At 33.3% G+C, this 23,299-nt stretch overlaps 2 protein-coding genes and 1 long non-coding RNA gene across 5 annotated transcripts in view; 2 read left to right on the top strand and 1 right to left on the bottom strand.

Moving 5' to 3' along the window:
• Positions 1 to 3,416, bottom strand: part of LOC139499975 (uncharacterized) — a 35,453-nt gene extending 32,037 nt beyond the window's left edge. Inside the window, exon 1 of one of the 3 annotated variants that reach the window (XR_011658278.1) lies at positions 3,056 to 3,282. The gene's annotated coding sequence lies outside the window, so the exon portion shown is untranslated. Of the gene's footprint in view, positions 1 to 3,055; positions 3,283 to 3,323 lie in introns of those variants that run through there. The other 2 variants (XM_071288647.1, XM_071288646.1) reach the window with 2 other exon arrangements.
• A 6,438-nt stretch (positions 3,417 to 9,854) lies between these two features.
• LOC139501076 (transmembrane emp24 domain-containing protein 6-like) lies at positions 9,855 to 15,446 on the top strand. The gene is made up of 4 exons (XM_071290055.1): positions 9,855 to 10,119; positions 11,035 to 11,152; positions 13,956 to 14,113; positions 14,470 to 15,446. The coding sequence occupies exons 1-4, from the start codon at positions 9,901 to 9,903 to the stop codon at positions 14,701 to 14,703; spliced, it is 729 nt and encodes a 242-aa protein (XP_071146156.1). The 5' UTR covers positions 9,855 to 9,900; the 3' UTR covers positions 14,704 to 15,446.
• A 3,781-nt stretch (positions 15,447 to 19,227) lies between these two features.
• LOC139500669 (uncharacterized) lies at positions 19,228 to 21,688 on the top strand. The gene is made up of 3 exons (XR_011658329.1): positions 19,228 to 19,338; positions 20,730 to 20,863; positions 21,600 to 21,688. It is a non-coding gene; the product is annotated as an uncharacterized lncRNA (long non-coding RNA).
• The last annotated feature ends 1,611 nt before the right edge of the window (positions 21,689 to 23,299 follow it).

Genomic DNA, 23,299 nt, shown 5'->3' with positions numbered 1-23,299 from the left:
GGGACAGACGGACGAACGAACGGTACAACGAACGAACGGACGAACGAACGAACGGACAGACGGACGGACGAACGAACGGACGCACAGACCAGAAAACATAATGCCCCTCTACTATCGTAGGTGGGGCATAAAAATAACAGTTAATTCTGGCGATCTTCAAGGGTTTAAGAAAACATTAAGGATGTTTTTATTACATTTCATACTGTAAACAGTATATTGTGTATCACAAAACATTCATATCTAACATAATTATGCAAGTGTTATTTTGATATATTTTCATGTCTGTGACTTAAAAAGACCAAATAACATAGTTTTGCATGTTTTTTGATAATGACACGTATATGTTACAGACCATATGAGTATCAGGACTGAATACGTATACTCACACGGTCGAACCATACGCGTACGGTCGGACCGTATGAGTATACTCGTCTGGAACATACATGTATATGTTGTGGGTCACTTTAGTACTTTAAACAGTATTCTTAGGTATATTTTTTATATGAAAGACAACAACTTGAAGTGTTTAACGACCTTGACTGGCTATACAGCCCTCGCACGGTCATCTTTAGGACCCAGTACCCTACCGTGGCACAGTCTAAGACTCTCAGTGAAACAGATGTATTTCGTTATAGGAGATTTTGGAACAAGATAAATTCAAAGTTAGATTAAATGTACTAATACTAAGAATTTTTATCTAACAATTTCATTCGTGTAAAAAATCTAACACTGCCTTTTATGATAATTAGCATTTACTGAAAGACATGCATTCTTCATTAAATAAATGAAAATATAACTTAATGTTAAAATCACAATAACTTTCGGCAGCCCCGTTATTCCGACTCCTCATTAGTCCGACACTCCATTGATCCAACACCCCATTAGTCCGACGCCCCATTAACCTGACATCCCATTGGTCCGACACTCAAATAGTCCGACACCCCAGTAGTTCGATACGAACTTATTGAACAATATTTTAAACAAATAATCTTTATTGCAAGAGGATAATCCCATTAGTTAAATCTAATCCTCACAAGAGTCCTCAAAATGATAATAACATAATCATAAACTGATAAAGTACTTAACAATATTATAATGTTGCTTAAGTCCAGTGACGAATATTGCATGCATGTTCATCACGAGAACAATTGAACAATACATACAATAGGTAGGTCCTGTAAAAGATGCCATCCGGGATATAAAAAAATATAAAAAAGGTTAATAAAACTTGGACTGTCACTGGACAATGATAGTATTTGAATAGGGATAGAAATTTGCCTTGAAACAGGCTCAGACAAAAGGCCACCGACGGCCTATCAAAAAGTTGTTGAAATGATACTCTCTCTACGGATTGGATATAGCGTCACAACTCTTTTACATTTGTTGAAAATCGTACTCCCCTCACAATTAAGCGGACGTCCGATTTTGGTAAGTCATTATTGCCAGTGGGAAGAAGACCAAAGTGACCATATTTCTATTCCTACTTGCATTTTTAAATATATACGTCCACTCTGTGTAGTATTTGTATCCATTTTTCAACTGATTTTTAAAGTTCGTTCTTATGTTGTACTGTTACACCACTGTCCCAGGTTAGGGGAGGGTTTGGATCCTGCTAACATGCTTAATCCTGCCAGATTCAATTCAGGGGTTTTTAATTTAGTGGTTGTCGTTTGGTTATGTGTTACATATTTGTTTTTCGTTCATAAATAAGCCGTTAGTTTTATCGATTTAATTGTTTATATTGTTATTTCGGGGACATTTGTAGCTGACTATGCGGTATGGACTTTGTTCATTGTTGAAGGCTGTACAGTGACCTATAGTTGTTAATTTCTGTGTCATTTGGTCTCTTGTAAAGAGTTGTCTCATTAGCAATCAGCTTCTTTTTTATATATAATAGTTTGAAAAAAATTGCTGGAGGGGAGTTCATGGTACATTATTTTGACCCCATGTCCATGTGCTTATGTTTGGTAACAATTTAATTAAAACTAGCTAAATCGATTCATTTGTCAAATTTCTTGTACATGCTCGTGTTTTTAAACATCAACATAAAAAAAACCATTATTAATAACATATCCCGATACTTTTGATATGTACAGTACATTGGTGACGTCAAAAAGTGATTATATATTAAGAATAAGAAAAAATCAGTTCATGAAGAATGCAGTTATTATTTTTATAACTAACGAATTTACTATGACTAGATAAAATTTTAGAAATGATGTCCAAATTAGCCTGTTTGTTTCATTGATCGGATCATCATAATACAACAATTAAAATTAATGGAACAAAATCTTCTATAGATACTTTTTTTCCATTTATCAAACTGATAAAAAAAAAAGCTACCAGACACAAAAGCCCATGCTTTGTATTGTACTACCGGGATAAAAAAAAAACAAAAAAAACAATCGAACCGATTTTTTTATTTATAAGAAAAATATGTGGACTTTAACGGTGTTATTTTGTGGACTTTAGCGGCGTTTTCTTTTGGACTTTAGCGGAGGTAATTTTGCGGACTTTATCGGTTAGTTTGTGAACTTTAGCGGCAATTTGTTGTGGACTTTAGCGGTGTTGCGGATTTTATAGAAATTGTGGACTTTAACGGTGCCACAAGGCATCATCGATCTGATAGAAACACGAAAAACAATGAATTGAAGAGATCTGAAATCAACACTCAATACACATGTCAACAGTTCATATAGAAACAAGGAATAGAAGTTAACACCTGTAGGTCACCGTACGAACCTTCAAGAATGAGCAAAACACATATCGCTTGAAATGATATATTATTATAAGTTAACAGCTATACTAGGTCACCGTACAGTCTTCAAGAATGAGAAAAACACATATAGCTTGAACGTACTATTTTCTCTAAATTACAAAAAATAGATATGACACAAGCTTTACAATGATCATTCGTTGTGTCACGCACACGAATATCTCAACCCTCAGACCCTTTTAATCTCAACCAGTAGACTAATACAATGTAAATAACACAACAATATTTAGCTAAAAACCATATTATTTTTAAACACTGTTAAGTCATAGTAATACTTACTGAGAAGTATCCAATAGAACTTAAATTACGGTCCTACACTTAATATATATCGGTGACATTTGCATGAAATTCCATGCAGCATCGCAATGGACAGTACGTGCAGGCACGATCTTGTAACTGCCAGCAAAAAATCGTACTGAATTTCAACTTCTGATTTGTTCGAGACATGAATATGAAATATATGTCACTGTACATTGCATGGACAAACAAAATGCATTCAACTAATCATAAACAATTCCAGGAAAAACTGTCAGGTGATTATAATTACCCAAGGTTAATTAATTTGACATCATTATAGTGTACCATCGTGATCATATACATCTATTAGAAGACATATTGTGACTGAAGCGTTTCCATTATTAGAACAAAACAAACATTCCCGACCACGATACATGCATACATAAGTTCAATCAGCTGCATTTAGATTATTATATTTTCATGACATGAAGGAGGATCTCGATGGAGTCCCCTTTTATGATTCTTTTTTATTTTATTTTGTCTATTCTCTATTTGTTATTTAATTGTTTGTCCATTATTAAAATTGAGAATGGAAACGGGGAATGTGTTAAAGAGACAACAACCCGACCATAGAGCAGACAACAGCCGAAGTGCACCAATGGGTCTTCAATGCAGCGAGAAACTCCCGCACCTGGAGGATTCCTTCAGTTGACCCCTAAACAAATATGTTACTTATTCAGTGATAATGGACATCATACTAAAATCCGAATTACATTTATACACAAGAAACTAAAATTAAAAATCACACAAAACTAAAAAAGGGCAGAGGCTCCTGACTTGCGCAAAAATGCGACGTGGTTAAATTTGTCTCTATTCTTTGTATTTAAGCACACCTTAAATCTGTACTATTGATCCTTTTTGCCTTATTTGCTCTATTCTTTTCTTTATATGCCCTTTTTGTTATGTTTTGCCCATAATTCTCTTCTGCAGACCCTCATAATACAATCATAACTTTTTATAAAACAATAAGGTTGAATATCGCACTGAATATATTAACCTCTAATCTCCATAAACACAATATTCCCGTTGTCTTTAAGTTTTATGTCGTTAGGTTGTACAGGCCCAAGATCACAATTAATGACCCTGCTGTTCGCTTCGCTTTTCGTTTTCCTATAGTTCCTTTTAATTAGAGTGTATTTTTCCTTAATTTTTTTCTTTCCCTTCCTCACTCATTTCTTAGATTTTTTTTGGTGGAAATGAATAAAGAGAGGTGAAATGAATTTTTGGATGTTGTATTTTAACTGATTTTGATTTGGAATGAGTGATTAGGCCAAGTGCAAAAAGGTAATATTTACAGTTTTCGGAACATCTCTTGACTTGTCAATAGGGGTATGGATGTGTATTGGCTGTAAAAGTGATTGTGTCAATCTTTCTGAATTTTGGATATATATTTGGACTAGGACTATACATTACACACACAAAAAAATTTGACAAAAGTGCATGTTGCAATTTTTTTAATGATGCAAAAGGTTATAAAGAACTGATAGAGGAATTAATTGTGGTCTGTGGCCTACATGTACATTCTTGTTGACTAGTACGTCACTTCCTTTTATACTAATTTCTAAGAAATTAAAACTGATAACGCAATAAAGGAACTAAAGAAGTTTTCCTAATCCACAAATAGATTACCATAGTTGTATTCGGAAAAACCTTTCGGAATTTTTGGACCTAATTGCTATTATAACTCGTACTTTAATTGGCCTTTTAACTTTCCAAGTTTTTATTATAGCATCACTGATGGCCGAGCCTTTTGTAGACGAAACGCGTTGGCGTACAAAATTTCAAGCCTGGTATCTTTGATGATTTTTTCGATTGTTTTATCATAATTTGTAGTCGTTTAATTCTATTTACTAAACGTGCATACATTGTACATACAAAAATCCATACTTGAGTTATATTCATATTGTAAAGAAAAACATAGATTCTGAAACAACATTGAAGGTCGCACGTGACCTATAGTTGTTAATCTGAGTCATTTGGTCTCTTGTAGAGAGTTGTCTCATTGGCAATCATACCATACTCCTTTGTATGCCCCACCTACGATAGTAGAGGGGCATTATGTTTTCTGGTCTGTGCTCCGTTCGTCCGTCCGTTCGTTCGTCCCGTTTCAGGTTAAAGTTTTTGGTCGAGGTAGTTTTTGATGAAGTTGAAGTCCAATCAATTTGAAACTTAGTAGACATGTTGTTGTTTTTTATTTGGTCGGGTTGTTGTCTCTTTGACACATTCCCCATTTCCATTCTCAATTTTATGTTCCCTATGATATGATCTTTCTAATTTTAATGTCAAATTAAAGTATTGACCCCAATTTCATGGTCCACTGAACAAAGAAGAAGATAGTGTGAAGCTCAGGTTAAAGTTTTTGGTCAAGGTAGTTTTTGATGAAGTTGAAGTCCAATCAACTTGAAACTTAGTACACATGTTAACTATGATATGATCTTTCTAATTTTAATGTCAAATTAAAGTATTGACCCCAATTTCATGGTCCACTGAACAAAGAAGAAGATAGTGTGAAGCTCAGGTTAAAGTTTTTGGTCAAGGTAGTTTTTGATGAAGTTGAAGTTCAATCAACTTGAAACTTAGTACACATGTTAACTATGATATGATCTTTCTAATTTTAATGCCAAATTAAAGTATTGACCCCAATTTCACGGTCCAGTGAACGTGTAAAATGATAGTGCGAGTGGGGCATCCGTGTACTATGGACACATTCTTGTTTGTTTATAAGATTGATATATTATCAAAAGGGACGACATCAAAAGTTCAATGTAGAATAAAATACTTAATTCATATAGTTTTTTTCACTGACCCCCTACCCCCTCTAAACTTAATTTGGGAAAAATTGATTAACAAATAAAAATATATATAAAATCGATGTCAATTTAACAAAACTGGCAGCAATTTTGACCCCCACCCCCAAACTATTTGAATTAAGTTTTTTTTTTATCCTTTATTGATATTTTTATGTCGTCCCTAACCGATATTCAGCTAGGTCAACTTTGTGCACTAAGCGAACTAATCAGACCAGAACATATGAACAAAGGATCATGAATGAAAGACCTGAATCAAATTATTGAATAAATGATGTTGCATATATATGTTGACACGTGGACAAAAATTTCCAGACGTGTAAAAGTACTTCTTTTAATTAGCAAATGATATTATTTAGATCTTCGTGACAATTGCCGTCTGCAATTGTTAATAATAGATTAATATGACATCAACATCTCTAAACAAATATTGTTTGGAACACCAGTTCTTTAAAACTTAATTTTATGCTTTGATAAATTTAATTGATAAGGAAGAATTTTTTTCCGCGTAGTGATCTTGGATTTACATCGGTTAACCACAATTGATACCTTCCCCCACAGTCAATCTACACTTTAAAGAGATCATTCAACTTTTAGAAAATAATCGGAAGTTGTCTCATCAGCAATTATACCACATCTTCTTATTTGAAGATATCATGTTCAAACATAAAATCCGATAAAATAAGACAATTATATAGATATGAACCGAATATGTCACATCTTTTTGCTAATTTACCTTCTTATATATTGTACAATGTTTATAGTTTAAATTATTTCAATAAAATGCTAGCATTTTTAAAGTTTTTTCCCCCGTGTAATGATCTTGCATTCCATCGGTTAACCACAGGGCTAGTAATACCTACCATCACAATGTGATCCTGCCCATACAGTCAATTAACACTTTAAAGAGATCATTCAACTTCTTTAAAAATAACAGTGGCGGATTCAGAACCTTTCCTAAAAGGGGGGGGGGGGCCCACTCCAGTCATGCATCAGTGATTCCCTATATAATCAACCAAATTTTTCCCACGAAAGGGGGGCCCGGGTCCACAGCCCCCCCCCCCCCCCCCCTGGATCCGCCTATGAATAATCAGATGTTGTCTCATTCAGCAATCATACCATAAATGACATCTTCTTATTCATATAAACATTCAGACATTTATACAATCAGTATATAAGTTCTGTTCTGCAACCTTGGAAAGCCAGACGATGATTAAAGGCTAGATATTTTGACTAACATGTTCAAATGAGGGCATCTTTGATAAGCGCGAAGATTTTGACTGGCAACATAACATCTATGGTCCCACCAAAAAGTTGTTGCACGGGTTCCCTATATAGCAAAGAGCTTGTCATTCGCCCTACACGAGGCCTAGGTTTATACGCCTCCATTTACAAGAAAATAATTACATTAGATGTATGTTTCATTATAATACGTTATTCTGATTGGCCAACTGCACATCTCGTGCTATTCCTGAAACAATTGTATTAGACAATAACATTTATCATTCATGATGACACGAGGTCCCACAATAAAGTGCACAGGTAAATTAAATGAAAACTTGATAAAAATCGTGTTTTCATGATTCTAGCTAAAAAAATGTAATTATAAGTATTGAATGCTTCTTTTTGTAACTTTATAGGGTTGTAAAAGCGTTGACCGTGCGCACATTTTTAGTATGAAGCGCTTCCGCGCTTCATACAAAATGTACTTCGGTCAACGCTTTTACACCCCAATAAATTTACACAAGAGTGCACACGCTGAAATGTCTCGCCTTCTAAACTAATCATTGATATTATGCTGATAGTCCTAAGTATAAAGCTAAGCTTTATTATAACTGTCACATAAACTTAACATTAACCAAGATAACTAAACAAAGACCAATGAACCTTGAAAATGAGGTCAAGGTCAGATGAACCATGCCAGGCAGACATGTACAGCTAACAATGCTTCTATACAACATATTATATAGTTGACCCATTACTTATAGTTTAAGAAAAATAGACCAAAACCCAAAAAGTTAGCGCTGTGCAATGAACCGTGAAAATGAGGTCACGGTCAAATAAAACCTGTGCGACTGACATGAAGATCATAAAATATTTCCATACACCAAATATAGTTGACCTATGGCATATAGTATTAGATAAAAAGACCAAAACTCAAAAACTTAACTTTGACCACTAAACCATGAAAATGAGGTCAAGGTCACATGACATCTGCCCGCTAGACATGTACACCTAACAATCATTCCATACAGCAAATATAGTAGACCTATTGCATATAGTATGAGAAAAACAGACCAAAACACAAAAATTTAACTATAACCACTGAACCATGAAAATGAGGTCAAGGTCAGATGACACCTACCAGTTGGACATGTACATCTTACAGTCCTTCCATACACCGAATATACTAGCCCTATTGCTTATAGTATCTGAGATATGGACTTGACCACCAAAACTTAACCTTGTTCACTGATCCATGAAATGAGGTCGAGGTCAAGTGAAAACTGTCTGACAGACATGAGGACCTTGCAAGGTACGCACATATCAAATATAGTTATCATATTACTTATAATAAGAGAGAATTCAACATTACAAAAAATTTGAACTTTTTTTCAAGTGGTCACTGAACCATGAAAATGAGGTCAAGGACATTGGACATGTGACTGACGGAAACTTCGTAACATGAAGCATCTATATACAAAGTATGATGCATCCAGGTCTTCCACCTACTAAAATATAAAGCTTTTAAGAAGTGAGCTAACGCCGCCGCCGCCGCCGCCGTAGCCGCCGCCACCGGATCACTATCCCTATGTCGAGCTTTCTGCAACAAAAGTTGCAGGCTCGACAAAAAAGCAGCATTCAATTCTTAAATGATGGTTAAAACATAGTTTTATTTCTAGCTAAACCTTCCATTTATATGACAGTTGTTTATAGTTCCGTTATACATTTTGTATTTACAAAATTCGACGAGCAACTCAAAAACAAGCTCATTTCGTTAACATGGCAACAACCACAACTGTGTAAACAAACATCAAAGACAAACAAACACAACTGACTAAAAACTTAAAGAAACAAAAAATGCCAACAATAGGAACTCTGACTATGAAAATCAAAATTTTGAACCAATAATAAAAAAAGTTACTCATTAGGGATCTATGTTACTTCTATCTTTTTTAATATTAAATACTCAATGGAGAAAGTATGATTAGTATAACCGCCTTCCATTCATAACAAAAACATTAGACATGTGCTTTAAACCTGTTTCATAGTACCATGTGACTTTACTCATTTAAATAACTCTGGTTAATATGATGTATGAGCTTTCTGTATGAATGAAAAATACAAAATCATGCATACGAATCATGCAAGGAATCATGTATGCCCATTGAAGCCATAAATCAGAGAACCTTGCAGGAAATTCATATCTATAATATAAAATGAGGAAAGGAATTGCTGCCCACCCCCTTATGTCCATAGAACAGTTAGTAAAAACAGTACTTTTTTCAATAATGTTTTATTTTGAATGTATTAGCACACACGTGCGCATAGAGAATGTGCAACAAATGAACTGTGGTTCCAATGTTTACATTGAAGGCAATTATTTGCCAGTACATTCTCCATTGGATGATAAAATAACCACTTCCCCCAACGCATATTCATTATTCTTGGTCATGTATGGCCGGAATAAGGGAGCTACCAGTTGATTTTATTTAAATGAAGAAGGGGGGGGGGCTAAGATAAGATTTGCAAAAATAGGCAGGACAGCAGTTTTGAGCTAAAAAAAGCAGGATGAGACTATTTCGTTCACATGAATTTCTTTTTTTTTTTATCTCATCGAAGAGAGCAAATCGGTGTTGACAAGAAATACATTTCAGATGGACGGAAGATTACGATAAGAAATTTACAACGATATCAATTGTTTACATTGAAATTCTCACCTAGTTAAGTAATGTTGAGAAAATCTACAAATTCCTTGGCCTACTTATTATCTTAAATGTATACACATACGTGTACAATATGGTTTCTGTCGATTTTGTCTTGCCAGGATTTATAACTTTACTGACCTTTATCAATGTGCTAAAATCTGAACAAATTTTGGACAAACAAAATGACGATTTTGATTTTGATGGTTTACCAGGGGTTTCTTATGAGTTCAAAGTTGAAGTAAATGCCGGAGACGAGCAATGTTTTTACCAGAAAATTGCCCAAGGCGCAAGGTTATATGTGTCATTTGAGGTGAGTAAAAAAAGTAATGATGATTTACCGGAAGTACAGATTAAAGGGATATCCAATGTATTGATGTGTGGGGTTTAAATGAAATTTTAAAAATATTATTTGTAGAAATCATACGATAAATTCAAATAACTTTTTTCTTTAAGAATTTACATCAAATACTTTCAACTGGACGTGTAACAAACAACACTCAATCATATTTTCTGTGAAAGTCATGTGATATACGTCAAAGAGACAGCCACCAAACAACAAAACTAACCAATTAAAAGCTTAAAGTCTTCAGCATTTTAAGACAAGTTTTAATACAACTTGTCACGCTTCAAGATATCCAAGGTCGATAACAATAATTTAACAGAGAGTATCGAAGAACGAATTATAATGACGGCAAAGTTATAAAGATAATGCACATCACAAAAGGAACTTGACTTGGAGCATCAGTGGCGGATCCAGGGGGGGGGGGGGGGGGGGTTCCGGGGGTGCGCACCCCCCTTTATTTTTGCCGATCAATGCATTTGTATCGGGACATATGTTTTGCACCCCCCCCCCTTTGCCCTGGGTGCCCTGGGTTAGCACCCCCCCCTTCGAAAATTCCTGCATCCGCCCCTGAGCATGCACATATTGTCATTGCTTCTGTCTGTTGTTTTGTTTTTCGTAAATTTGTATATGATTTAGGCAATTATTTTTCTAAATTGAATTGTTTCATATCTTGATGTCGATTTATAAAATATGCTTTTCTCATTGTTGAAGGCATTGCGGTTGCCTATAATTGCATACATGAACTACATTTGAACTTTAGTGGATCGTTGTCTCATTGGCACTCATACCATATTTCCGTGTTTTATAAACACAATGAGCTTTTCGACCTTCCAAGCTTTAAACTCTATTAATGTGTACTTTCAAAATGTATTTGTTTTTCAGGCACTAAGAGGCGGAGACAGACTGATTGACGTTATTTTGAGAGATCCAAATATGGAAATATTAGATTCACAAATAGACCAAACGGAAGGTTCTTTGGAACACGAGACTACAGTAGAAGGTTAAAGGTTAAATTAAACATGTGTAAATATTATTGGCATACATAGTTAAAATAATGAATATTCTTAATTATGTTGTGCGAACTGTCCACCAACTACATTCAAATTTGGATTCTTTGCAAACCACTTGATTTCCTTGTTTATCGCCCTTCTGTATGAGGGTCTGGATGGGGGGTCTGTTATTCTGTAAAAATTTAATTTTCACCCCTTTTTTTCTCTAATTTTTTTTTATGTCGAACCCTTCATGACATAGGAAACTACTTGTATACCGTATGTGTTTTGCTTATTGTTGAAGGCCGAACGGTGACCTATAGATCTGATATCCTCCTCATGTTTGATAGTTGTCTCACTGCCAATCATACAACAAATCCTTATTTTATATTTTCATGATGAAAGTTTGATATTTCTGGAAATAATGCAATTTCTACGTACATTTAGGAAATAAGCACACCCAAGAGTGAAAGTCGACAAAAATTAGAATCTAAGCTGACTATTTTTAAAAGTAATACATCTCCAATAACGCGATCGACATCCCTTTAGTTAAATAATTGTTTAGTCTCATCACAATCAATCTAATAAAATACTAGAGAATTTTCCCATTCCTCTATTAAAATTTAAAGAATTGAGTGTGTTTTTCTTAACGTCCAGTGACAAGTATTCCATGTATGTTCACATACAAAAGGTAATGTAATAGAAGTCGACTAGGACGAAGGACAAGAAGTTTGGGCTGTGTCTGAAAAATGGGAGTAAATTGTATATGGCCTGACATTATTAGTTACATAGTGTGCTAGTGACCTAGTACGATATATATGGGGTCAGTAAATTCCATATGGGGATTCGAGAGCGTGTTGTATGGAATTTCAATCGTTCGTTATCCATTGAATCGTCTGTTGAACCCTTAAAGATTTTTTTCTCACCACCGTGTTATTTGTATAAAGGGACACAACTCCACTACTAACCTAATATGGAACCTTACAAACCTAATATGGAATATACACGGTCTCCACGCGGGTGCTCTTAACCAATCATATTCGTAGAAATGTATAGGAGGTAAGATAATACGCCTTGTAACGCGACACATTCGTACCCGTCAAAGAATTGTTGCACATGTTCTTGAAGTGCCTAGAGCATATGTAGAGGGCGGAACTCTATCTAATCGAATCGCATTAAACTGCCTCATTCTGGGCGGACGTGGACGTGTATTTATACACCCCCACAACCCGAACAAACGGGCAAGGGTTCTACTACCCATCGGAAGACAATCAAGTGTCATCATATGTTTGTTCCCCGTTTACACTAGAGTTCCGTTAAAAATAGTGCGACAATCATATCTAACAGTGATATAGTATATACTAAGTTAAATGCTTTTTTTCACTCATATTGAATTAGTCTTAAAAATTAAAAGATGTAGTATGACTGCTATATCTCCACCAGAAAACCGAATTACACAGATGTAAACAACTAAAAAACATCGTACGGCCTATAACAATGAGCAAAACTAGGCATAGGAAAATCAATTTTTACATCTTGGTGATTTCTATGAAATGGGAGATAACTCAATCTGATAATCAGGTCTTTAAATTTATTAATTGTACGCACATTTTATCGTTTCGAGTTTTGCATGGTCTGTGCATCTGTAACTGGTGTTTATTTCAATCGGTTCACCGATAATCATTAGTATAAGTATACATTTATTTACACACCTTGAAAATACTAATGAAAATGAAAACATCAGCACAGAACTAGAATTTTATAAATTATTTAGTTCAATTTACCATAACAGTAAACGTTACTTCTTTTTACTGTTTTGTCTAATATGTTGTTGGCTTTTTGTTTTGCATTTATTTTTATCAAACCAAAATGTGAACGGACTGATCTAACATTCAAGTAAAAGTAACGTTTTCCGGATACCTTTTTACTTAATGCTAGCGCAGCCACGAAATACCAAATAAACCCAGGTTCTTTACATAAACAATGAAGACCAGTTCTGCCCTGGACACCTTGTCACACTAGGGGACAAGTGTCTACAACAACCGACATAACGGACAATTCTCTGGGAGGACAAAGCTAATACTTGACCGGATAATGATTTGGGCAAGTATAAGCCAGCATTCTAGGAAAAGAAGTCTTAAAGAAATAATACCTCAATAATCATATTTATTTCATACCAAAATACACAATAGATATTCTAATATTATGGCAGTTAGTTGTACAACAATACAGAAGTTAAATAAAGTGGGGGAAATGTCTTACTCTAAGTAGGGATTTTAAACTGTATCATTTAAACCATTTTATACCCAAGTCCTAAAGTTTAAACCCAAAATGAAGCCAAAACATTTAAGAGACGAATTGGTCCAGAACAGTAATAGTAAACAGCATGGCTGTAATGAATACTGATAGTTACCTTCGAGGAAAGTATGAATTCTGGTCTAGTCTAGTGTTTGTGTATGGGATTCGTTGACTTGTAAAACCACTCTTAATCATGATTGACTTATTTAGCGTAACCTTCTTATCCGCATAATTGTTAAAATGTAATTTTTCATCATGAATATGCATGAGATATTTGCCACTGGACATTAAGCAAACAATCAACCAATCGCATATTACTTTCGTATAAAACAAATCGTATTTTGCCTCAATCGTAAAAACTATCAGGTACAAATTTATAGTCGTTGGTCAGAAGGACCATGCTAATAACCTCGGACTGACAACAGTATATGGCATTGTATAATGGAAAAGAATTTTAAACGAATTATTCCAACAATATTTTTTTCAGTAACAAAAAATAATATGTATCTTATACAGGAATATATACAATATGTATAGATAATACAGCAAGCATGTCTAGATACTTTTACGGGTCAAAGAGGATTTATTTTTACATGGGAACATATGTAACGGCGGAATGGGACAACTATATAGAGGAAATAGAAGGCCTCCATTTAACAGTTACAAATTTCACTGTGAGTAATACATTTAGATCTAACATCGATATTAGCCTTTTTAAGTTAAAGAAAATATAACAATGCGGTGGCCATTACAATTTGAAGTTGCAAAAAGACAGAACATGAACGACAAATTACGACCAGCCATTTAAACTAGTCGACAAAGCAATCCACAGAAAAATAAAATGTTATGACAATGGTAAAACATAACTTGATAAATCTGTTCCATAAGTTAAGTTCTAGTCTTACATGGATAATTCTTGTAATAAGCTGGGTTATGTGTAACTATTGTTGGACATTGATATAATTTGACTTACAAAAAAAACGTATACATGTATTTGTATATTCTAATAGCGTTCACATTTTATTTGCAGACCTCTATTTCTGCTGTTCAGAAATCAATCGAGCAGGCCGGAGAACATCAGTTGCAATCCCGAATGACAGTTGTAAAAGACTGGTACTTAATCACCGGCATCAATAACTACATAAGTTGGTGGTCTGGATTACATATATTCATCACTGTATTTACTTCCGGTTTCCAAGTGTACTTCGTAAGAAGATTGTTTAGAGTTCCGAATGTGACACCAAGCCTTAAACCTCGGGCTTGAATAACATGTTTTCGAACATTAGACCTTCCATCAGACGTGATAATTGTTTTCAGGAGCACCAAGTCCATTTAATGGAGAAGATCTAATTGAAGTGCGTGCCTGCTATATTTTTTAAACAATTCAGTGAGAGATTTTTAACATTACAGTGAATATATAGAATTTTCTGTGAAAACAATATCTTTAAATGAATATTTTATTGTCTAGTCTAATCCAATGGAGAAAAAAAAATAGCTGTTATGCGTGACGTTTTGATTGATTGTCGTTTTTAACATCCAGTGGCTAATATTTCTCTCATTTTCATTACGTAAAACAATATTATTAATTCATTCATTGATGAATGTAATTTAAAAGTCAAAAGAACGCATGCATAAATAAAATGGAACAAACAAAATCAAACCGAACTATCATAAAAAAAAATTATGTTAAATTGCTAAAATTAGCACATTTGTGTTAAATTTAAGGATAAATGTGCAATATGATAGAAATTTATCAAAAAGAATAACAATCTCATTAGGGTTAAAGAAGATATACATTCATTTGTTTCTTTTGCTTGTTTCTGTGTTCAATCCCGATTTGTGCACATTCTTAATGTGTGTTTTTTTACAAGTCTAAAGCCTGTAAATCTGCGATTTCCATTGGTTTCTCTTTGTCATATCTGTATCTGTATCCAATGAATTTCTGCCAATATAGGCACACCTCCGTATATGGAGTAAAACAATAAAAGTAGTTCCACCACCGCAATATTATAGAATATTAATCCATACATATTGTTATTATAGTAGTTTGTGTCTATTTTCTATTGTATAAATTAGAATTGTGTATCTCGTTTGTATTTTTTTGTATTCGGTCATATCGGAAACTTTTATAATACGGTATGAGTTTCACGTATCTGTCTCTTGTCTGAAGACCGTATGGTGCGTACATTTCGTCATTTGGTACCTCCTTGCAATTAAAAGTTGATGCCACATCGTATCATTTTTAAATAATATACACTGTTAAATAAAGATGTTTAATTTATTCGTACTATAAATCGGTGCTTGTCATGCAACTGAAAGATGATTGTTTTTTTGCAAATATGAAAGACCAATATGCGCAAATGCAAAAAAACTTGATTGGTGTTAGCTAGAAAAGACAATAGTACTTTAAATTATATATATATTTTTTTATTATTCATGACAAAGGCATTGTAAAAAATAAAGGGAATTTTATTTTAGACAAAAACATAAAAAGTACATTAATATGAACTTTATAACAAGTTATTTTTTTCTTTGTTGTCATTTGTATCAATATGTTTACATATTTACAAACAAATATTACGATAAGTCACTAACATGAAACAATTGTTATGAAGAAGTCCACCTATTCACAGTGTAAAAATATGATATAACCTCTAAATACGTGTATGTTTGTCTCGGATCTATACTACTCGACAAAAATGCAGCAACACAATTTCTGTCTGAAAATAAAGCGAAACAAAATATCATTTATCCTTCAAAATTTTTGTGTTCAAAAGTACTCCTGTTATTTATGCTGGTCTAATTTCATACAGCTATTCTATCCGCATTAAGTATTAGGAAAAGGGTCAAAATTTAAAATCGCAATTTAAACCATTTCCTACAAATGGTAGAGTTAGAAAATGCATTTGACGCACATAACTGATGAAACGGTTACTCTGATGATTTGGATGATTCCATATGAATAAAACTATAACTGACATTGCCACAAAAATATAAAAAAAACATGAGTTTTATCCTCCAATTGTTTGTCATAATTATTTTAGATATCTTCTTAAATCAGTTCAAAATCCTTGATTACAAGAATGCTGTTAATTTCATATCAAAGGTATGCGAGCCCTCAAAGTTTGACCCCCATTAATCTCTATGGTAATGTTGCAAAACTTTATTTGAAAAGTATATATATCGAATTTACCAAATCTGATATTGTAGAAAAAAATCATCGTCTTAAAGAAAAGTTGACAGAACGTAGTTTTCACGGTCTACTTCGTGTGAAAATGGAGATTTTAGCTTTATTTTCCACCAATTTGTACGCAATTAAAAAAAAATAAAAATACGAAAAAGAGGAGGTGCTGCATTCCATAATCCTCTCATCTTGAGAAGTTAATGCAACATGTTTAAAACATGCCGCAATTTTGCGCCTGTCCCAAGTCAGGAGCCTTTGGCGTTTCTTAGTCTTGTATGATTTTTAATTTTAGTTTCTTGTGTATAATTCGGAGTAAAGCATGACGTTCATTATCACTAAACTAGAATACATATTTGTTTAAGGGATGCATATCTAGGAAAAGAAGATATTACGAAACAATGCAATCATGGATAGTTGGATCGGGATGAAGGGTATGACATTGGGACTGCTGCTATAAGATGTAGTCATATGGGTCATTATAAAAAAAACCATGCAAAACTATGTTATTGGGTCTTTTTAAGTCACAGACATGAAAATATATCAAAATAACACTTGCATATGTTAGATATGAATGTTTTGTGATACACAGTATACAGTTTACAGTATGAAATGTTATAAAAACATCCTTAATGTTTTCTTAAACCCTTGGAGATAGCCAGAATTAACGGTTATTTTTTACTATAAATCCTTTCAGACTTGACATAGGACTATTATTCATATGATTTGTTTTTTGATTTATCACTTTTTATTGCATTTTGATACATACAAACATTTTTTTAATGATTTAGGAGGTGAATGTTGGTTTTATAATAAAAAATTTCACCAAAAGGAAATGTTATATTTGTTTAAGTCAATGGTGTAACCAAAGGACAAATTAGTAGGATAAGAGTTATCTTTCGCAAGATTTGGGCATTTACAACAGTTTCTCCCTTAGCAATATTATCTGTAAGCATGTTTTGCAAAAAAAAAAAACCAAACAATTATGTTGAAAATTTAGTGAAAAAATCTTAAAGTAAGTAAAAGCTATATCATAATTGAAAATAGTGTCCATGGTGTACCCTTATACAAATCTTTTTTTGAAAACATTTCCTGAACTTTGAATTATGAAATATATTGATTATAGAAACATGCACCAGGAACAACCTATAGAATAGTGGAATGGAACTAAATCTTAAAATACACCTTAAATCATTGGTGTTACTGTCAAGGGTGAGACCATTTTGATAAAATAACACCATTGACCAGTTAAGTAACACCACTGAATATATCATGACAATCAGCATTGTTTTGTGCTTAACAAGCGAAACATCATATTATTTACGAAAAACAATACTTATTTAACAATGTTTTAACAATATTATGTATTACATACAAAGTTTTCACAAACTGATGTATGCTGGTAACACCAATGACACTATTTAGTAACACTATTGACATTTTTAGTTATTGATGTTATGTTATATAATTTGAGATATTTTAGCCTAAGAATTTATTTTTTTTTATCTTTTTCTTTTGCTCGGTGTTCTTGGCTCTGTGTTCAGAACTTAATAAAGGTAAAATTTGAAATGTGATGTCAATGGTGATACTTTTGTGTCATTGGAGTTACTGAAGGGTCAGTGGTGTTGCTATATAAAAATGCGACATTTTTTTAATTTTCATTTATAAATATAAGTGTTTTTAGGTCGTGTACGAAGGATTAGGTATATTATTATCATTTAATCTTACACAATTCACATATATTCATTTTAAGTGCATATTTTAGTATTTTCAACGGCCATGATAAGGACAGCCAACTTTTTTACGACAACGTATTCTGAAATTATTTTTATATAGAATGCACAGCTATATGAATAATGTCAATAAGTCGTACTTTTAACCTAAACAACACATTGGAACAGTTATTTGATGTTAAACAATAATATTTAGTAGCTAAATGTATGCTTTAAATTGTTAACACCATTGACGCGATTCTATCAAAGCATGACCTAAAATTGTTAAAATTGAAGGAACTCTTCATTTTTCCCATTGCATATTTCTGAATATCGTTGCTACCATACTATAGAATAGCGGAACACATTTAAATGTTTTAAACAATGACATCATTTTTCAAAATGTTACCTTGTCGAAATTTGCACTTTTTTTTATAATGACCCATATATGACAGGGAAGATATTTTCAACATGTCTCATACTGCCCGTTTGGGAGTTTTTTGCGTTGGTTCTTTAACGTGCCGCGAGAGTGATCCTCACTCTTTACATCCTTTTGATGGGTTGACAACAGATGACAATGTGAACAGTCCAAAAATCTGAAATCCGACAATGACGATTCAATGGTATTTTTAAACTTAAAATAGTAGTACTATTTGCACACGTAAACCACAGCTGTTTCAAATGTCTTTTGAAATGGAAACCATGATCATAATACTTAATTTACAAGATTATGTTATTAAACTTGCAAAATCATTCAGTATAAAAACAATGTCAACAATTTCTAGGTAGTAAATACTATTTCCAAATAAACATATCGAATCATTTACAAGACAGAACATATGTTAAGACATTGGATAAAAAGCGTATTAGTGTTTTTGTCACCATATATAAGAAAGGATTTGAAGTCAAACATTAGAACACGCTTGTATCATGGCTAAACTGTTCAAAACCGTAGCTTGTCTTGTTGTCTTCTTGGTGATGATGGCGGCCTTCATGCCGACCGAGGGTAAGTTGTTTGTTCTTTATTTAAATTACTTTAAAAAGTCATTATGACGTTAAGGGTTACTATCTTATTTTTTAAAATTTAAGTTGATAAGCAGAAAATGGTTGCGAAATCATTTAATTGATGATAAATACCTCAAATTTTCATTTTGTAGATACGGATATGGTTTTATTGAAATAAGCTGAATTATAACATTGAATTAAGGAATATTTCACTCAAATAAATCTATTTTTCCTGGTCCGAATTTATCTGTACTTCAGTTGGTTTTCCTGTCTAAATAGGTTTACACTAGTCATTTTGGAGGTCCTTCATAGCTTGTTGTTTGGGCCTCTGTGTTAAAGACCGTACTTTGACCTAAATTTGTAATAATGGTTTACTGTTATAAATTGTGACTTACACAAGTATGGAGAGTTGTCTCATTGGCACTTATACCACATCTTCATACATATATTTTGGTAATTTCTGGTTTTATCTACGTTTTTATAAGTCTTTTACCTCATGACATGCATGTCTGATGACAGAAGGCCTTTTCAACTGATTTTTATAGTTTGTTCTCACCTTTGTCACAGTGAGGAGAATGTTGGCGCAGGCGCACCTTCAAACTTGTTCAAATCCACCACATTTTGTACGTGTCTGTCCCAAATCACTGTTGAAAGCCGTACGGTGACCTATAGTTGTTAATTTCTGTGTCATTTTGGTCTCTTTTGGAGAGTTGTCTCATTGGCAATTATCCTACCCCATCTTATAATATTATTGGTTACTGAACTTGTTAAGTGTAAACTTCGATACTCTCTGGATAAGATCTCTACATTAAAAAAAATTCCTTACATGTATAATTATTCGGTTTTTTAATATCAATCTATTGAAAATAATATAAATATAAAAAAGAAGATGTGGTTCGATTGCCAATGATACAAAATGTACAGAAATCAACAACTATAGGTCATCGTACTGCCTTCAACAATGAGCAAAGCCCATACCGCATAGTCAGCTATAAAAGGTTTATATTTATAAATATGTTTTATATTTGTCGTGTGAGTTTAAGCCGTCATGTTGTTCATATTGGTTAGGCAAATAGTCCGGGTAGCTGAGTCTATGAAAAAAATTAACTGCAAAAAAAAAAAAATAAAAAAAAAAAATAAGCAATTTTAGAAATTAAAATATATTTTTTATTTCAAATCATAATCCTTTGTAATATATAAGAAAGATTATGTTTAAGATCGGTTTATTGTCCCGTATTTATATACCACAATATATGTATTTTATCCATTCTCTTAAAACTACACAAAAAAACAAAAAAAATATGATTATTTCTCAAAATTGTAGTAATTTGTGATTTTTAGTATTATTATTTTGCGTTATACATGTATATCCATTTTTACTTTTTATAATAGTATCAGCGCAATACCATGGTGGTGGTGGTTGGCCATGGAGAAGGTGGGGCGGCGGGCATAGACGCTGGAATCGTGGAGGACGCTGGAATCGTGGCGGACGTTGGGGTCGGCGTTATGGTGGCTGGTAGCAGATGGTAAGATATGTATGCATATATGCTCATGCGTTGTTGAAGGCCGTACGGTCACATATATTTGTTAATTTCTGTGTCATTTGGTCTCTATAGTGGAAGGTTGTCTTATTGGCAAACATACCACATCTTCTTTTTTTTTTTTACATATTTGTCAAAAATATCAACAAGCTGTCATTTTTAAGTTGATTTTAAGTTAAGTCACAGTAAGAAACATTTATTTTTACTTGTTTTAATTAAGTCACTCATAAGCATAAATTCAAAATGGATTTAGGAGTTTCGTTTATTGTTGAAGATCATTCAGTGTCTTCTTAAGCATTATACATTTTTATTCATAATGGGTGTACATTGATACAGCGGAAATGGCTGTTACATGTTTGCTGCGTTCCATTATTTTGTTTTATGAATTTACCTGCAACAGGAACGTTTAAAATTTAGAAAGCCAAAGAATTTTATAAATATATCGGAATTTATATAACTAAGGTAAAAACGAATGAACATGCATTTGCAAGAGGAAGGTCCAAGCTTATGATTTGTTTACATTTTTGTTTACAATTTATCCAATTTGAGAATTTGACATACACAGTTTACTCTTCCATTGATTAAATTTAAATTTATTGTTCGTTTAAAATATATTTCATCTGTTTCATTTCATTTCCGCTTTAGTTTTTCCCGGTCATTTTCTTTTTTCAATGCACACAATTCATTTTTCATACCATTTATATATTTTTTTCATTTTCAGATTAACTGAACGACACACAAGACATGGCAATAACTGACTTTTACTAAATGCTGATAAAAACATAACGACATTTATTACTTGTAAATTAAAAATTATACATTGTTTCCTTGTTTTTGTTTTATTTAAGGTGGTTCATAACACTACAGGGAGATAACTCTGTAAAATCCGCTAAACGTTTTAATTACGTTGTGTTGTTATTAAGGGAATATACTGATTCAAAAAAAAAATTCTCTGAAACCGATATTATCAAGATGCTTGATGTCTTGATTGACAACATATTTGTAACGTTCGGAGGACGTGTTTTTCAACAGACTGTCGGCATCCCAATGGGAACAAACTGTGCCCCTCTACTTGCCGACTTGTTTCTTTATTATTATGAGGCTGACTTCATGCAGGAACTTCTTAGGAAGAAAGATAAGAAGTTAGCAGTATCCTTTAACTCTACTTTCCGCTATATAGATGACATTCTTTCACTAAACAATTCAAAATTTGGTGACTATGTGGAACGCATCTATCCCATCGAATTGGAGATAAAGGATACTACAGATACAGTTAAGTCGGCTTCATATCTTGACTTACATCTAGAAATTGACAATGAGGGTCGGTTGAAAACAAAACTTTACGACAAAAGAGATGATTTCAGCTTTCCAATTGTGAACTTTCCATTTCTAAGTAGCAACATTCCAGCAGCACCTGCATACGGGGTATATATCTCCCAATTGATACGATATTCCCGTGCCTGCATTTCTTATCATGATTTTCTTGATAGAGGGTTACTGCTCACAAGGAAGCTATTAAACCAAGAGTTCCAAATGGTGAAGTTGAAATCATCCCTTCAGTTTGTTTTAGATTTATGAGTTTGACTGTCCCTTTGGTATCTTTCGTCCCTCTTTTAAGCTTCTCAATGATCAAAATTGGTGTTTGTCAACCTGCTACATAACCAGTGTAAATTTTCTGATAAAACGGTTGGTTCAAAGTTTTTGAAATTTTTATATTTTTGTCAAAGCGTCAAAGTATATACTTTGTCAAAATTTTATGAAAATTAAACGAGCCAAATTAATTTTAGTGAAAGTGTTGGGTACCACCTTTAACCGATCTGGACACTTTTTACCGATGGAGATGTGTTACAAAAGAAAAAGGCGAACATATGCAAGACTCACCATGCTTCTCAAAATTGTAAAAGAGAAAGTTGCAGTGACAAAGGAAGGTCGTCTGATGCCACCTAAACGATTGACAAGAAATATGCGTACCGAAGTCATGGCAAAATATTCAGTTAGTTGATTATGGCCATTATCCAGTAGGAGAAGTAGAAGTACACTCACGAATGATAATACGAATCACTGATCTTATGATACATGTAGCATAGCAATAATATATATATAGAACAGAAAAGTCGTCCATACAACGTCTCCTGGAATACACTATAAATAGTGATTTTTCCATATGTGAAGCTCTCAGAGTCCGGAATAGATTTTTAAAACGGAAACTACAAAAGATATGCATTTCAATTGGACTACCAAATTTGTTAAGGGACACAAACACGATAAAGTTTATATGATACCGCTACGAAGAATCATGGTTTTGAACACGAGTGGAGCGCTCAAACCTGGTTGTTGTTTGCTCCTGTCGGTCATATTTATTTCTCGTTTATGCGTTGTCATAAATAGGCCTGCTAGTTTTTTTCTTTTGAATTGTTTCCC

This window comes from Mytilus edulis, chromosome 13, assembly GCF_963676685.1.
Source record: "Mytilus edulis chromosome 13, xbMytEdul2.2, whole genome shotgun sequence".
Classification (NCBI taxonomy): Eukaryota; Metazoa; Mollusca; class Bivalvia; order Mytilida; family Mytilidae; genus Mytilus; species Mytilus edulis.
Note: the sequence above shows the minus strand (reverse complement) of the source record. Positions and strands in the feature narration are given on the sequence as shown.

What these genes read in the sequence shown, in the direction of transcription:
- LOC139501076 (XM_071290055.1), top strand. Translation starts at nt 9,901, where the DNA reads ATGGTTTCTGTCGATTTTGTCTTGCCAGGATTTATAACTTTACTGACC. An exon ending in GGTTATATGTGTCATTTGAG is followed by an intron (nt 10,120 to 11,034) that starts GTGAGTAAAAAA and finishes TTTGTTTTTCAG; the next exon opens with GCACTAAGAGGCGGAGACAG. An exon ending in ACACGAGACTACAGTAGAAG is followed by an intron (nt 11,153 to 13,955) that starts GTTAAAGGTTAA and finishes TATCTTATACAG; the next exon opens with GAATATATACAATATGTATA.